The sequence below is a fragment of the Megalops cyprinoides genome, chromosome 3 (assembly GCF_013368585.1).
Source record: "Megalops cyprinoides isolate fMegCyp1 chromosome 3, fMegCyp1.pri, whole genome shotgun sequence".
In the NCBI taxonomy this organism is placed as follows: Eukaryota; Metazoa; Chordata; class Actinopteri; order Elopiformes; family Megalopidae; genus Megalops; species Megalops cyprinoides.
Genome location: NC_050585.1, coordinates 50,326,714 through 50,344,703, shown reverse-complemented (window position 1 = coordinate 50,344,703; position 17,990 = coordinate 50,326,714). Strand labels below are relative to the sequence as shown.

The window sequence follows — 17,990 nt, the reverse complement described above, 5'->3', positions numbered from 1 at the left end:
CAGGCTATTTTTGCTCAAGAGCCAACTACACTTCACGTGGTGATGATACTGTAAGTCCATTACTGTGCTAGCAACAAACTACTCTCACTGTAGTGATGCACTTATTTGGAAGTTGCTCTGGTTAAGTGTCTGCTAAATGATGTAAACTAAGCCTGCAAGATCAAGTATCTAGCCTGTGATATCTATATACAGTTTGTTTTCACTGTGGGGTTGATGTGATTTGTAAGGTTCTTTATAGGGCAAATTCACAGTACTGCAACTTCTATAATTGCTGTGGGACCATGTGCATGTTATGTGCTGCAACAACCTGTCATACATATGTAGTGTTAATGTACATACATGCATGCTAGTACTCAATACTGAATCTTCCACACATATCCTCAAACCCCACCTGCTTTCTTTATGCCTATATATTTTATACTTTATGCCTATATGTTTTATAAAACATCACCTGAAACATTTGTATAAATTAAGTGTATAATTTTTCCTGCATAATTGCACACATAATTTGTCAAAACAATCCCAGGCAGTGTTTCCAGATTATGATTAAAATCCCCATTTACTGGGGAAGATGGGATATATGGAGAATAAAAATGAATGAGTATTAATTTGCTGTTGAAGCTAGGTTTGCAAATGTGCCACTATCAAAGTGTGATGGTTTCTCAAAGTAAAATAAATCCATGTAAAATGCTACTCTATTTACATTAGAGGTATGCACAATTTTAAAAATCAAATCACCTGGAACAAAAAGCAAAAATAATGTAAATACAATTACAATTCAGTACAACCACTACACCTATGTCAACTTCTACTACTAATGATAACTAACAATATACATACTAGCAGATTGGGTTTCTAGCAAATCCATGGAATATTCTGGTGAATCAAACTTCCCCAGATGGGATCAACATTTCTACTGCTTTGATAATGCAAGTCTCTCGTAGCAACATTTTCACAAAATGGAGGAAGAGATGTCCTAATGACAACATTTTGCCCACAAATGGAGAGAATCGCAGTATATTCAGCAACGCTGACACCGGTGTGCAACAAAGCAGGGGCCTCTAACACAACACCTCTGGTCCTGGGAACCCATCATGTTTGCTGCTATTCACTCTGTCTGAACTCTCAATATATTAGGTTTGACGGAACTATGAATTGAACACTAATCTGGATTTGAGATTTCTTAAACTATCTTTGCCTGTCTTCAGACAGTATAAGCAATTAGACCTAGTAGACATAGCTAACCACAATGAAGTAGGCGATTATCCCAGGAACATTTCCATGAGGTCCCTGTCTGGAGTGTCCCTTTCGTTATTTTATATTGCTCAAAAACACAGAGTTGGGCCACCAAAGGGGACGAACGAGCACATTTAACCAAAGACCCCCAAGCAGTTCCGAGTAGTTTTGGAATGAATAAGGCTACAAACAAAATCGCGGAAGGAATCATGTTCCGGGAATAATGATTACAATGAATGGTTCAAAGATGAAAAACACATATTCAAAAACCCCGCCATCAAAACATTAAGGATTATTTTACCAAGCATCATTTGAAAGAGTGGGTACGTTTTTAATTTACACGTTATCTAAGCGTGAATTCTCATTTGTTGTCGGCATTATTTCATAAATTTGTTATGGCATATCTTAAAGCAATTTTCGGTAGCTAAATGAGTCTGACTACACAGCAAAGTGCGGGAGAACACAGGCCCACATCGTGTAGTAATTTGTATTTCGACCTATTTCCTGTTTCCGGGACAGGGATCGGGAAGACTGAGCCGGCGAGTCACATATAAACACAAAACACGTAACGGTAGCCGCGCTATCCACCTAGACCTGGTGACTTTTAAAGAATCTAACACTAAAAAAGCCTTTTCTGGAACAATGGATGCCGGTATGACATATTTACTCGTCTTGTTTTAATCACATTGTCATTCGCTAACTTCAGATTGTGTTCCAGTTAGCTAGCTAGCCATCTAATTTGGAGCTCGGTTTGATTTATTGCGGACGTCTCAGTCGTTGATTTCGTCTGAACTTCCACCGGAACACAGCTAAACGTTAGTTACCTAGTTAACGAAGTAAACCCTTGTGTGATGAAAACTAGTTTTCACGTTTAGTGTGCTGGAGTTCGCTTGATAGCCAGCCGGTTGACAATATTTGCAGGCTAACTAGCTAGCTGGATGCCCGTACTGTTAGCATGAAGTGGGACGCTCGGATTGACAACACATGTTGAAAGCCAGTGAGCTAGCTAACTGCTTACCACAAGTTCCTATTTTTTAACACTGGGTAGCTAGCCAATCTCAGCTGCATATGGAGTCTGTACAATTGTTTGCTTTTAATTTTGTAGTCAGACTGCTTTGCGCTTCAAACACTGAATGAAATGTGCCCTTTGTGTAATTGTAAACTTTGATCTCAGTTTATGACATCCGTGCTTAGTGACGAAAGTAATACTACGCCCGTCCGTAATACCTAGTCTTATGTAAAAGTTGCAAGTCACTCAACCTGCGGCTGGCCCCTTCCCTTATATAGCTAGGCAGCGATTTTTACAGTCACAGTCGGCTACTCTCTTAGCTCAAGCGTTTTTATGTATCACAACAATGCCGGTGTCGGACCACTGAACGCACGGGTGCCACACATTACGCACTTTCCCGACAGCAACAATTCACGGCGTGAATAGGAGAAGCGCGGTGTGCATGCGTGACTAAGCAATATTAAGCTGAATGTTTAGGACAGCAGTGAGCTATTTGATGGAATAACTACCTGCTGATTTAGGTATTATTCCACATCTTTTCTGCACTTTCTCCAAGTGTTCGGCTGTCAACGTGATCTCTAACTTTTTGGCTGACTTTGTCCAACTTTCTCTTCTCCAAATGAATTCTTTTTTTCCTCTGTCTGCCTTGCCCCCTCCTTCTGTCTCTTACTCTCTTTATCTCTCCCTCTCTCATATTCTGCCTCCCTCATACTCTTTCTCTCTGCCTCTCTGTCTATGTCTGTGCCAGGTCTGAGTCAAGAGAAGGTCTCCTCCTTCGCCAAACGTTTCCGGGCAGAGCCGCGGTACCTGCTGGCCCAGAATGTTTCCACTTGCATTGACCCACTGGAGGTGTGCCTGCACAGGCAGACTGTTCAGGACACCGTGCACATCTTCCAGCATTCTATCCCGACCGAGGGCAAGCCGGTCACCAACCAGAAGAACTCAGGTACTGTCACCGATGTGGAGAATCGCAAACCAACAAGCAGCGGCGCAGTCAGAACACACACGGAGGCATTGCACTCACACCCAACACACACACCTATAGTGGTGATACATATACAAAAATCAGGCAATCTCTTCTTTCTCTCTTTCTTTCTCTCTCATGCAGGCACACATACAGACACGCACTCAAATGACAGATGACCCATTAGCAGATGCTGACATTTTATTTATGGTTCCTTTTTTGTGCTGCAGGAAGATGTTGGATCTTTTCCTGCCTGAATGTGATGCGTCTTCCTTTCATGAAGAAGTTCAACATTGAAGAGTTTGAGTTCAGTCAGTCCTACCTCTTCTTTTGGGACAAGGTACAGGCACAGAGTACTGAGGCTGACTTCAAAAAAAGTACTATTAATACCATCTTTAGGTGTTATTTTAGTTTTTTTTGTGTATTGTCGGTCACTGAATGTTCCCCTTATCCGGAAGTCTTCTGTCTTCACAGTGAGTGCTTTCAGAGTTGAGATTGTGCACTTTGGATATGGAACTGTTAATATTTTCTGAGTATATGGCTTTGTTTATGTGCTGGGCAATCTATATTAATTAAACTGTGTGCTGCTGTGGATTCAATTATGCCGGTAGATAAATTAAAATATGTAAATTATAAATTGCCTGTGGAAACCTGAGTCCTCAGGCTTTTTCTTCACATGTGTATAGCAGTGACTAGTGACTAGTGACTTGCGACTTGCTCTTGTTTTAACTTAAGTTTCTTTCCCACTGTTTTTTTTCTTTCTCAACTTCTTTGTTATTGCCTCTCTCTATCTCCCTTTTCCTCATATCTGCTGTCTCTCCCTCTCTTCCTCTCGTTCCTTCTCCCAGGTGGAGCGGTGTTATTACTTCCTGCACGCGTGTGTAGAGACGGCGCGTCGGAATGAGCCTGTGGACGGGCGGCTCATCCAGTTCCTGCTTTCCAACCCCACCAACGACGGCGGCCAGTGGGACATGCTAGTTAACCTCATCGGTGAGCATACGCGTGCATCCCCACAGCATTATTCCTCTGTACACACCATGCTGGCCACTGTCTGCTTCCTCTTCCTCTTCCTCTTCCTCTCCGTGACCGCTCCTCCTCCACAACCAGACCCTTCCATCCTGTTCTGGCTGCTCCTGCAGGTTCATTTTAGGACATCCAGATGTTAACTTTACCTGAGTCCTGTGTCGGTCCATCCTCTCAGCCTTCACCTCAGTATATCCTATTTCAGCCCTGTTCCTCATGCCAAATAGAAGTGTAACAAATCCAAAATAAACTGATAAATTAGCATTTTTAAAATTAGTACTAAAGATATCACAAAAACACTATCCCACTTGGTGAAATATAGCCTATAATATGTCTTTTAGCTTGCTCCCTACCAAGTATATGTGAACTCAGTAGCCACAACCAGAAGCTGACAGAGCCTTTCTACTGTCTACCTGTGTTTAACTTGCTAGCAAATTTATGATCCATCATGTGAAACTGGAATGAGGTCTGGGCAGTGAGGTGAAGGGCTGTCATGGGGCTTAGTGAGGCCTACCCCTCCTCCCCTCCCTAACCACTCCCTCTAACAGAACCTCTCCCCATTCCTCCCCCTCACCTGTAGCTCACCACACCTTTCTCACATGTCTGTGTGCTCCAGGAGAGTGCCAGAAGGAACATCAAAATTACTCAAGATTCTGTGTGATTTGAATTCTGCAAATGCTTTCACGCAGATTGAGCCTGTTCTCTGTCAGTTGTGGAAACGAAAGTCGTAGTTGTGGTCATTTCTGTTATTGCCGGCAGAAAAATATGGAGTTATTCCAAAGAAGTGCTTCCCAGAGTCTCACAGCTCCGAGGCTTCCCGTAGAATGAATGACATTCTCAACCACAAGGTGGGTGCACTATGTAACAACAGTTTATTAGTGCAATCTGTGAATTATTTTCACTTAAATTTAATTAAATTTTTGTGCCAGAGGCAGTGAAGAAATGCTTTGGGCCTCTTCAAGATTTATATTGCAATAGTGTTTCGTTTTTGAGGAATTAATGGAAATTAGGCTCAAACTTATATTTTCAGCTCAAACTCAATATATAAACTTGTACTTACAAACCTCAAAAATGAGTAAATATTGTGTATGTGCATTTCTCCTTTAAGGTTGTGTGTTGTTTTGTTGCTAGTCTGTCTCATCGGAACTGACTGTTCATTTGTCCTTTTTAATAAATACTTTGTTGGTGTTTGTTATTTCACATGTAAAATATAGTTTTTCTTCCCTTTGTCAAACCAGCTCTTAGTGGGTGGGTCATTCCATGCCCTAAGGAGTGTTTTTGGTGTATATTAAACACTCCTATAGCTAAAGGAATATAATCATAGCTCTCCTGTTCACTAGTGGAAATGGGTGAATGGTTGCGTTCCAGACGATGGTGAATTAACGTGTGTGTTTGTTTGAAGCTGAGAGAATACTGCCTGCGGCTGCGGAACATGGTGGCCAGTGACTCCACTAAAGCGGAGCTGAACGATACCATTGACACCATGATCGAGGAGGTGAGCGCCGTCGCTTACATGTTTACCTGTGACCTGTGTGACGTTCCTGTTGGAAACATGGGAGGCGCTGGCGGCCATGGGAACGGTTCGGTCACCAGCTGCCGGCTCACTGCAGGGACCTCTGGACCTGCAGCTTGAGCAGGACACCATTGCAAGGCACTAGAGAGGATAATGTCAGCCACCACATAAAAAAAAAAAAAAAAAACATTAGTGCTATTAATATGTGGGATGGCAGCAGTGTGACTTTGCCAACAGCTATCATTTGCAGCCCCTCAGCATCTGAAGTGTAGCCATCGGTTGTGATGGTGACAGTCACGCGTGCTGTCCAGGCGGGACGGGAGACAGTGCAGGGTGCAGTGAGGCCAGAGGGGGGAGCTGCATGACTGCACAGCTTGCTGTGGCCGGTGGGCTCTGATGGAGGCTGCCTTTGCGTGTGAGAGGAGGCAGTGGAGAGGAGGAATAAAACTGATTTTACGGCAGATGGAGCAAACGCGGGTGATCGTGTGCGCAATCTCGCTGTTTTCGTCGGTGATTCATTGTCTGTTTGAGGAAGTTAACATTTACGTTTCCATTTATCCATTTGGCAGAAGCTTTTATCCAAAGCGACTTACAAGTGAGGCAGAGTACATCACAAGCAAAAAAAAACCAGAAGGAGTCAGCAATATTAGAAGTGCTGCATGACCAGGTTTCAGTGGTTGGCCAGACAAGGTACAAAGTCGTTAACAAAAATCTTTAAAAATTACTGTCCCAAAGCCACCAGTTCTTGAACGAGCTACAGCAGCATACCTGTGTATTTTACATTAGCCAGACTGGAAGTTTAGATGTTATCCCAACGTGACCCAGCTACGCTGCATATTAGGAGCTCAGATGCTTTAGAGCAGCGTTTCCCAACCCTGCTCCTGAAGGCACACCGTCCTGCATATCTTCTATCTATCCCTGCTCTACCTACCTGACTGAACTCATCAGTGGCACTTTTGATTAGCTGAGCACACCTGATTTAGTCAAGCAGGAAGGATACATAGAAGATATGCAGGACAGTGTGCCTCCAGGAGCAGGGTTGGGAAACACGGCTTTAGAGTGTATTTCCCTTTACAGAGAGAACAGTGATGGTGCACAGGATGGGATCCCAGTGTGGTCTGTGTGGCAGTGTGCTGTCTGCTTGGCTGATGTCGGTGCGACAGGGCTAAGCGAATGGGTCGGGGTGAAGGTGCGCTTCAGGACATCGGCTCCAAGGCACAGTCCCCACACAGATGCTCGGAGGCTTAAGGCTAAGTAGCGAATGCAAATAGCAACATGAAAGCCCAGTGGGTAGCCAGGCACTCCTGGCTTGATTAAAGGCTGATTGCCTTCATGCGGGCTTTGTTTGAGAGGCCTGCTTAGGGGTGAGGGGGTAGGGGGCGGGGGGCGCGGTGGGGTGGGGCGGTGTGTGCAGGGCTGCAGGGTCAGGGCTGGGAGATGGGGAGAAAGCAGGGCGCAGACAAAGCACCCACAAAACCCCATTGCTGTAGTTAAGTCGCTCACGTGGGGTCCCGACCCGAATGAGCTCTCTCTCTCCCTCTCTCTCCTTACCTTGAGCGTGTCTGTCCCGACACCCCGTCTGTCCAGTAACTCCTATCCTGAGTTGTTCAATGACCCTAACCCCACCCCCCCCACCACACACACCCGCATTTTATTTTTAAATTAAATATTTTTCATTCTCAAGTCAATAAGCGGTGGCTTGATGTTAAATCCAAGGAATGAGCTCAAATAAGGATGTAATTCAAACCTGGTGGGAACGAGACGGGGAAAGGGCAGTGGGCGTTGCCGTCTGCGTTCAGCATGCACAGTGAGCGGTTCGCCATTTCGCGTACACCGCCCCCCCCCCCCCGCGCTCTGCCCAGTCACAGAAGCACAGGCAAAACAAGGGAAGGGGCTCTCTCAAATCCCACTGTTTTCACATGAGTCCTGAGATCTGAATGTTTGGGATGTTTTGGTTCTCTCTCTTTCCCTGACACCATCGAAACCCGAACGGCTTCTAAAAGACATAAAAGACACTCCCGAGACCAATTTCAAGCACAGTACCAGTCCTGTCAGAAGTCGCGGTGCCAAGAACAATTCTGTCTGTCCATTTTCGCCCTATGAGGGAATTCATTTGGACTTTTAAAGTACAAAAATATTGTGGAAGTCAATGGGAAGTCCCCGTAAACCTAGCTGTGCGGGTGTGTATTCGTAAGAGAGAGTGATGGCATGTGTGTGCGTAAAAGAGAGAAAGGTATGTTAGTGTTTTTTGTCTGTGCATGTTCATTTGATTTATGTGCAGGACTGAGATAATCATCTTGCATTTAAGAAGGCACCTCATTATCGTTATACAATACTTTTTTTTTTTTTTTGGACAAAAAATTGTAATAAAGTACCTAAAACTCTGGGGAGGACAGAAAGGAAAGGAAATTCCTGACATTGCTCTATGGGTTTTGGTGAGGCACCTTTTGAGAAATTGCAAAAAACAACAGAGTTTAACATACAGGAACTCACTCATAACTTACTTTTACAGGAAGCTGGTCACCCTCTTGCTCTGGGCTTAATTTTTACTGCAGCCTTCCAGGCCTGTAGGGTATAAACAGCGTACACCAGGTTAACCGTGTCCTCTGACACAGCTGGACCTTCTGTTTACCTGTTTGCGTGCATGCGGATGGTTGTGCACAAGATCTGATGCCTCTATTATGTGTGTGTCCCTAATACAACACCACCGTCTGTGCTCAAGTATTTGATGTCTGTCTGTGTGTGTGTGCCTGTGTGCGCGTGTGTTCAGGTGTTCCGTGTGGCCAGTGTGTGCCTGGGCAGTCCCCCGGAGACCATCTGCTGGGAGTACCGAGACAAGGACAAGAACTTCAACCGCATGGGACCCCTCACACCCTTGCAGTTCTACCGGGAGCATGTGAAACCCCTCTACAACATCCAGGATAAGGTACTGTCACCATGGAGGGCCTGCCACAGTCTGTGATGAGTTACCCATTTTACACAACCAGTAGAGGTGTGGCTGTTATGGCTTTGTTTGCCTGGCTTTAAGGCTGCTCTGATTGTCCCTCTCTCCCCACCGTAGATCTGCCTGGTGAATGACCCGCGTCCACAGAACCCCTACGGGAAGCTGTACAGTGTGGAGTTCCTGGGCAACATGGTGGGCGGCCGTAGCACACTGTATAACAACCAGCCCATTCAGCTGCTCAAGCAGGCTGCTGCCAACTCCATCAAGGACGGGGAGGTACAGAGATGCGTGTGTTTGTGATTGTGATTGTGTGTGTGTTTGTGTGTGTGTGTGTGTGAGAGAGTGTGAGAGAGATAGTCAGTCCGCGTGCGACTGGGCCCGGCCAGGTTTTAAGAGCCATATTAGCCAAGCCACGCCAAGCCAACTTCGCCGTCATCCGTTTGCTTGCTTGTGCCATTCTGTTTTGTGGCGGGGCACACGAGTGCGCGTGTGTGACGTGTGCTCTCTCGTGTAGGCAGTGTGGTTCGGTTGTGACGTGGGGAAGCACTTTCACGGCAAACTGGGCATCAACGACATGAATGTGTGAGTATTCATCGATCAAAACCATTTTTGCGTTCGATCTGGTATCGTCCCCCCCCCCCCCCCGGTCCTGGCGGTTGGTTTTTTGTTTCGTTGTTGAATAGATCCGTGTTTCCCAACCCTGCTCCTGGAGGCACACTGTCCTGCATATCTTCTATGTATCCTTCCTGCTTGACTAAATCAGGTGTGCTCAGCTAATCAAAAGTGCCACTGATGAGTTCAGTCAGGTAGGTAGAGCAGGGATAGATAGAAGATATGCAGGACGGTGTGCCTTCAGGAGCAGGGTTGGGAAACGCTGGAATAGATACCCTTTTCACTCATGTGTATCTCAGACCCTCTGTTTCAGTGTTTACGATCTCTGTAACTGCCGCAGTGAAGGCACCTGAGTTGCAGTGTGTCTGTGTGGTCTGCGCAGTGCTGCTCGCTGTGTTATGTGTAGAAGCATTCCTCTCTGTCTCACCGACTGTTTCCAGGTTTAACCATGAGCTGGTGTTCGGGATCTCGGTGAAGAACCTGTCGAAGGCAGAGAGGCTGATATTCGGGGACTCTCTCATGACCCACGCCATGATTCTTACTGCTGTCACAGACAAGGTACTTAAGATAAGATAATCCTTTATTTTTCCCACAGCGGGGAAATTTGCAGTGTTTACAGCAGCTTAGGGGAAAGTGCAACAGTAGAAAAAAGAACAAGAAATAAAAATAAGTAATCAAACAAGTAGTAAAACATAGCAGTAAATAAAAACAGACAGTACACATGTTAATAGACATTAAACAGTAATATTGCACGTGAGTGAATTTTCAGATTTGATGTGTGTGGTCCACTGGGAGCAGTGTCGATTGTCAAGTCTGATTGTAAGTCTGACAGCAGCAGGAAGGAAGGACGGACCTACGGTGTCTCTCCTTCACGCACCGCGGGTGAAGCAGCCTGTCACTGAAAGAGATGCCCAGTGCTGTCAGAATATCCTGCATGGGGTGGGACTTGTTCTCCATCAGGGAAGATAGCTTAGCCATCTTTCTCCTTTCTCCCACCACCTCCACTGGGTCGAGGGAGCATCCCAGGACAGAGCTGACTTTCTTAACCAGTCTGCTAACGGAGTGAAACGGGGTACTGAACGCTGAGAGAGGGAGAGAGAGAGAGGGGGGAGGGGGCTCTGACCATGCGGAGAACAAAGAGTCAGAGCAGAACAATGGGAGATGGTGCTTCTCAGACAGACCCGGCCAGAACAGTACAGGGTTAGGGGACAGAGGGAGAAAAAAAGAGTTGAAATGCAATTTAAAGAGATTTAGACTGGATTTAGGCTGTGTCCAGAACCGCACGCATCGAGGCTTAAGGAAGTCTTTCGGAAGACTCTCGCCCGCCCTCTTGCAGACCTCTCTTCATTTCCAATTTCCGTCAAGAAGTCCGGCCTGCTGACCGCGGTGTTCATCAGCCGTTAGTGTTTTTAAAATCGCCGTCAGTTTCTCCTGTAATAAGTGACTCCAGCCATCTGCGTAGTCTCCGATTTCCAGACCTCTTTTTGCAGCTGGACAGTGTTTGCGTCCGAAGGCTGCAGATTAAGTAGGCTGGCAGGCCTGGCACCATCTGTGTGGGGCCTGTTTTTCACTAGCTAATGAATAGGGCCAGTCTGCCGGGGAGAGGAAACGCTCTGCTCTGCTGGGCTGCTCGGACACGGGACGTCGGTCCCGGTCCATCATTCCACAGGCCAGGGGTTTTCACACTGGGCCTGGTCCCAGAATCCGCTCACAGAATGACCGTAGCTGGGCCGTGGTGCTGTCAGGTGACCTGGCATAGCGTATAAACACAAACACGTTCGATGGAGTTAACAAATATACATCCCTCTGAAAGGGATGGAGTAAAATGAGGTGGTAAGGAGTATCTAAAGGGCAATAATTAAAAGTCCATTTGAAGTGATAAGTACAATTTAATTTGCGTTTTTTTCCCCCTCTGTGACTGCCCCCTTTATTGTCATGCATTCTTCACAACAGGGCTTCAGTACCAGGGAATAGTGCCCCTTAAACCACCGCTCTGTTAGCCGTCACAGTCAGTTGAACTCTACACTTAAAAGCAGTAGCTTATGAGCGGACAGCCTGCAATCTTCTGCATTCTGTAACCCATTTCTACAGCTGTAGTCTCACCTTCTCAGTTGGAGTGCAGCTAAGTCTGGAAAACAGAATAACAATCTGTCTTACCCTCCATTGCACTCTGCACACCTGTCATACAGTCTCTCTTTCGCCCTCCCTCTCTTTTTCTCTCTCCCTTTCTCTTTCTCTCCCTCTCAGGATGGCAAAGAGGGGGAATATGAGAAGTGGCGAGTGGAGAACTCCTGGGGAGATGACCGTGGGAACAAGGGTGAGGACGTAAAGAGTGAGAGGCATTTAGGGCCCTGGAGAGCCCCCCTACCAGCCCCCCCCCCCCCCCCCCCCCCCAACAGGCTCCGGCCTGCGAGACCCCGTGAGATGTGTGCCTCTGTCCAGCAGCGCCCACCTGTTTTATGTGAAGAGTGTTTCCTACTCTCTCTCTCTCTCTCTCTTCACCCCACTCTGGTAGCCTGGCAGCCCACAGAGTGGAGAGGCTTTGCTCTCCTGTGATTTTTTTTTTTCTTTTCTTTTTTTCCTTTTTCATTCACAGTAGGATTTGTGGAGAATGTCCCCAGCTTTGTACTGTTATGAGTTTCTAATTGACCTTTGAAAGAATGCAAGGTTTTGTTTTTTTTTTTTATTTCATTTAGACAGAATTTGTGTGTGTGTGTTTCAAGTTTTTCAACCCCAGGAAGTCTTATGAAAATAGGGCTTAAAGTCCAATGACAGGCCAGGTCTAATGAATCACTATGGTTCCTGACGTTTACTGAAATGTTACTTTAAAAACAATTCACATTGAATTTGTAAGTAGCGAGCAAATAAGTGATGAGTTTGTTTGGATTCTTGTGCAAGAGACACACACATACAGATGCACTGCAAGTATGTACATGTCTCACGTCATCGCTGTTTAATGTTTGAATTCTTTTTGAGAATATGATAAAATGAGTCTGACCCTGTTGAGCATGGTTCAGGAGCTGAACAAGTGTATACAGGTTGATAAGCTAACATGAGTGAAACGCAGCGCTCTCTGTGAGCTGTGGAGCTGAGGGCTTGATTGTGGCTCGCCAGCACAGGGGCTGTAGGCCTCAGATCCAGTCACCCATGAAAGACACAAAGCATTCTTCCCCGGTTCAGTCCTGTGCCGTTAATCTGCAGTTGTACAAAGAGGAGTGATAAAACAAAGCCCTGCCTCGGGTATTTTCTGCAAGTCTGAGAGAATGAAAATGTTCGTCGCTAGTGTTATCACATGTGTTTTTCACTATTAACACTTGCATTACATATTATTTAGCAGCCATTTGTGATCTATACACGTGTGGATTAAAGTGGTGTGCGCACAGTTAGCTGTGGACAGATGGCAGTGAAATGATAACAAAGGGAATGCTAAAAACTCAGAGAATGGGGTAGCTATAGGCTTGAAGGTTTTGCGGAAGGGGGATGGGATGGGAGGCAAAAATAGACCCTTTGACACAATTGAGCGCTAAATGCAGCTCCATCCACACACAGGCTGAATTCTTCAGGAGAATATGGTGAAATGTGTCCCTTGCTCTTCCAGTTACTCTTGTACTTAACAAGTGGACTGTGGACTGTGTCTTGAAGCAAGTTGCAAAAACATTTGTACAATTTTCTTTGTTTGGGGTGGCAGTATAGCATAGTGGTTAAGGAGCAGCGTTCATAACCAAAAGGTTAGTAGTTCAAGTCCCCACTGTACCCTTGGGTAAGGCACTTAACCCTTGACTAAACGTGTTTAATGCATGAGTAAATTGGCCTGTCCAACAACTTTAAAATGAAAGTGCCAGCATTTTATGTTGTCACCTTTTACATTTATTTAAGTGCATCTGCAGACACTGCGCCAAGTCGTGATCAAGGTGCAGTTTGTTCAGAAAGCGTGATTTTGGGGGGCCTGAGGCACAATGGCACAAAGGAAGCTGTAGCAGGGCTATCAACCTCAAGCATCTGTGCAGCTCCAAGCTCAACAAGCTAACAAACATGCTGGTGGTTACAAAATTTGAGCATGATCAAGCAGATGTGTAGTGCCATTTCCTTTGCCTCTGAACAGGGTGGCAGAGTAGCATAGTGGTTAAGTAGCAGGACTTGTAACTGAAATGGTACCGGTTTGATTTCCTGCTGGGGAATGTAGATTTCTGCTACATGCCAATAATCTAATGTAAATGTAATGTTTGGCTTTACATTTGTGGTGATCCACCACAACCACTGGTAGTAATGCTGCACAGTCATGTTAACAGCGGTGAGATAGCAGCTTACTTCTCGTTTTCATTCCAAGACATGTTTCATAAGGGCACAAATATGAATCTGCACATTTGTGGGTGTTGTATCCACTCATTGGGACAACTCTGAGTTCTCACCAGCAGCCTGTGTCGTGTATTACACTGATTCTGCATTCTATGGTCTCATTAACAGTATAGGGCTCCCAGGTGGCTCAGCTGCCTAAGGTGCTTGTGTGTTACACCTTAGACCTGGGTGCAAGTCTGCACCTTATCATTCATTGACGATGACCAGGAGTCCATAGGGCCAGAACACAATTGGCTTTTTTTCACCAGGTAGGGTGGGTTTTTTGGGCAGGGTCCCCCCACACTGCTGCTGTGGCACCCTCTAGTGGTTCCTGAGGTGCCTGCAGGTTGCCTGAATGACACATCCTAACCTCCAATCAGAATTCCCTTCACTGTGGTGCACTGTGGAACTTGTGTAAATATAAGCCATTGGCTGCATGGGAGTGTATCAGTGTACCTATGCAAGCATAGTGGGTGTGCAAAGGGAGGTCTACAGCCCAATTGGCAATTACAAATTAGGAAAAAAAAAGGGGGAGGGGCATAGAGAAAACATGACATCACCCGTTTCAAAAGTGAAACTTTGGTCAAAAAACTGAACATACGCATAAATGTGTTACTAACAAAATGAACTTGTACTGATTGTGCTACAGCTGTAATCCAGCAGAAGTGAAGTTGTACTCTTGATGAACAGTCCCTGCTCTAGCTGTAAAACAGGAGTGTAGGAGTGCTCCACATGAGTGGTTGGGTTACAGTGTAATAGTTGGGTTCAACGCAGCTGAGTGTGTATGTACCTTTACCGGTAAGTTATTGATAGGGAGCATATGATTGTAAAGCACTCTTCACTGATTGATCAAGATAAAATTGATACTGCAGTTGTTTCAAGGAAATGATTTGATGTGGCCTTTTGGCGCATTTCTGGAATTTACCTGCAGAGAAAGCTGTCAGGCTGAGTCTTTACCCGGTGTCCTTTAGGAAGGAATAGCCATCACTGCTTCTCTCACATCTCACATCTCCATTCGCTCTCATCGCAGGCTATCTGATCATGACGGACGAGTGGTTCTCAGAATACGTGTACGAGGTCGTGGTGGACAAGAAGTACGTCTCCCCCGAAGTGTTGGAGGTGATGAAGCAGGACCCCGTTGTACTTCCTGCCTGGGACCCAATGGGAGCCCTCGCATAGCCAGGAAAACAGGATGCTGCTCTGCTGCCCCTGCTGGTCTTAGCCCTGGTCTGTGTGACTCCACCCCACCATCCCTCTCTGGGTTTAGCCCTCCATAAACTCCCAGACAACAAGACTGTTCTAGACAAAAAAAAATAAAGTGTTTTTTTTTTTTTTTTTTTGTACTGGAATTAGTCTACAGATTTCCTCTCTGTCATAGTCTCTGCACCTGTTGTCCCATACTTCTGTCTTACGGTTCTGTTTCTCACTCAGGCGTGGTTTTTTGGATACTGCTCACCAATATGGCACCCAAAACTGAAATCTATAAGGCAGTTTGGATAGCGTTCAATGGATACCTGGACAGGAAAAACTTTTTCTATCTTCTACCTTTTTCTGTCTTGCCTAGACCAGCATGAATGGCAGGCGGCCCCCAGTGAATGTACTGTGGGTATGTCAGGCTCATAGAATGAGAATGACCAGAAGGGGTTAACCCCATTGTCATGATTTTGTTTTATTTGGCAGTCTCAATCTAGAGCGACCTACAAAAGCCATCATTGCAAAATACATAAAAGGCATATCGCATCAGCCACACGAACAAACACATGGATACGAAGCGGCCAGTAAAAACGGTGACTGAGTGTCAAGCTGAACAGTAGTGCTAAACTACAAGTCCACGGCAGCGATTTATTCAAACTGTATTACTTTTCAAAAGTAATTCTTCATGTATGATAAAAAAAGGAACTACATTGCTACAACCCAGGGTTGCTGCCCTCTGTGTGGGTGCTATTTTGGAAGATAGTTTTGCACGGGGCTTTGACCTTTGACCCGATCTGTACATTCTGTTTCCGTGGTCACGCATCACTGTTCCTTCCTGGCACATCATCAGGTGCGGCCACCTCCAAGCTCTGTGAGCTGTTCTTTATTGCCATCCTTCTCAATAAAGCCAAGTGGTCAAGTACAACGGAGCCAAGTGCGTGCGAGTGCTTATGTCTCCTCATGCAGAGTTGCGGCAGACGGCGGTAGGGTGGAAAACGCATGTTAGAAGTGGCCTGTGCTGAGCCCTGCACCTTAATATGTCATTTTTGGAAATGGAAAATAATTATCATAAAACACTTGAGTAGTTTGTGTGCTTGGTTTCCTGTCTTTTTTTTGGTTGCATCCCACCACCATCACGAAATGCGTGCCTGGCCTTGAAAGAATGAATTGCTCTGGATGCAGTTGCCAACGAGGTCGTAGTGTGATGTCTTCCGTATCCCTGTGCTCCCTGTTAATCTTTTTTTTTTTTTTTTTTTTATGCCCCGATTTTACCAGACTGTTCAGTCGAGCAGTTGTGTCTCTTTCGCAGAGGTATCTGTGACTGCGGTGGTGGGCGTGGAATACTCAAACGTTCTGCCTGAAAGATTTCTGACAATCAGGTGCTGCTTTGTATACCTGAGAGGCCCTGTGTTATTCTCCGGGGTAGTGTGGGAAAGGTGCCAAGGGAGAGTTTTTCTCCCGTTTAAATCTTTTAGCCGCTGTTTCTCTGTCTCTCAACGGTCTCCTCCTCGCAGCAGTTTATTTTATAACAGTGCAGCCCAGCTTGTATTGATCTTTTGATTTTTAGCTGGGCTCTCTATCTATCTATTTAAATGTATATGACCTGTTAAGCCCCTTCTAGGCAAATTTATATTCTACAGTTAGTCTGAAATGGGAAGGACCTTGTGGCATAGTTGGCGGTCTTCATAAAAGGTAGTGGTAGTCATAGTCATAGCCACATGGTATTACCACAGCCATGTGGTCTGTGACTAGCATTACTTACTTTACATTTATTTATATTATTATTATCATACCTTACATTTATTCGTTTGCCAGACGCTTTTATCCAAAGGAACTTACAAGTGAGGCAGAGTACAACACAAGCAAAAGGCATAACACGGAGTCACAACATTAGAAGTGCTGAATGACCCAAGTTTCAATAGTTGGCCAGACAAGTTAGCTGGTAGAGACACAAGTGCATTAAACCATTACATTTGAATTTTTAAAATGAAAACAGCTTATGGCATAAGAAATTGCTTTAGGTGGTAATGATTCAGGTGATCAGATGAGCACGGAGGAGCTGCGTCCTCAGATGTTTCTTAAAAGTAGTGAGGGAATCAGCAGAACGGGTGAAGTATGGGAGGTCATTCCACCATCGGGGGGCAACAGCAGAGAAAGTTCTGGATGGTGATTTTGTGCCGCGGTGTGACGGGACCACCAGACGCCATTCGATAGCAGAGCACAGTGGGCCGGCTGTGTGGCTTTGCGCTCGTCACAGATGAAGAGAAGGAGGGATGGAGATCGGGAGAGCAGGGCAGACAGATCGAACTCTCTTCTTTCAAAATGGGAGAAGCGGGGAGCTGTGTGTGTGTTGGCTTACCTCTCAGGAAGAGGTTTTCCCAGAGAAAAGTCCTTAGGAGGTTTGGGGTTTTGAGTGCCTTTGGGGTGCCTTTCTGTTGACCCTGTACCGAGCGTGCAACAGGTTTCCCAGGGACGGCCTCCAAGAACACTTAATCTGTACAGTGCGTTTCTGATCAGCAAGCGTCAGAAACTGCGAATCAGCCTGCCAAATGGGCTTTTCTCAAAGAGCGTCAACCAGTGTGACTGTACATGCACTTGAAAATTCTCTCTTCATCAACTGCGCTGAATAGGGAACTACTTCTGCTAACGTTCTTATTCTTTTCACTGTTTACATATCTTTTTTTCCCCCCCAGTGACAGTTAGTTTCTAAGAAAAGACTGGGTTCTTTTATAGTTTTTCCACCCACATGCCCTTTTCTCTCACCCTCTCTTCTCTGTCGGTGTGTTCTTTCCTGTGTCTCATTCTCTGTGTTTGATCAGACTTAATTTAGAAGCAGGGACCAGCTGAAACATCTCAGAACTCCGCTCCTCTGGTGATTGGGGCTTTAAACACTGTGCCCTGTATTCTGTTTCATTCTACTCTAGGAATGTCCAAGGAGGGTCTTGATTTCATTTTTAGGTGCATATGCACCTTGAAAGAGTCTGTTCCAGCCACATCAAATAAATAGTTTATTAATTTTGGGAGTGGGGGGGGGGGGGGGGGGGGGGGGGGGGTCAGGTCAGGGCAAACTAGTAATATGGACCTCAAAAAAGAGCACTAAGTGGTGTGAGAGTGACATATTGTTTGATAAGGCTCTGAGTTATCACTTCCTGACTAACAA

At 45.6% G+C, this 17,990-nt stretch overlaps 1 protein-coding gene across 2 annotated transcripts; it reads left to right on the top strand.

Moving 5' to 3' along the window:
* The first annotated feature begins 1,754 nt into the window (after positions 1-1,754).
* On the top strand, positions 1,755-15,854 carry blmh (bleomycin hydrolase). Of its 2 annotated transcripts, XM_036524457.1 has the most exons (12): positions 1,755-1,888; positions 2,994-3,191; positions 3,440-3,549; positions 4,058-4,199; positions 4,992-5,080; positions 5,635-5,727; positions 8,516-8,671; positions 8,807-8,965; positions 9,204-9,271; positions 9,742-9,859; positions 11,549-11,618; positions 14,667-15,854. In XM_036524457.1, exons 1-12 carry the CDS (start codon positions 1,879-1,881, stop codon positions 14,813-14,815), a joined length of 1,362 nt encoding a protein of 453 aa, XP_036380350.1. In that variant the 5' UTR covers positions 1,755-1,878; the 3' UTR covers positions 14,816-15,854. The 2 variants fall into 2 exon arrangements, with proteins under 2 accessions (XP_036380350.1, XP_036380349.1); XM_036524456.1 differs by lacking the exon at positions 1,755-1,888 and having other exon boundaries at positions 2,981-3,191.
* Positions 15,855-17,990: the final 2,136 nt, after the last annotated feature.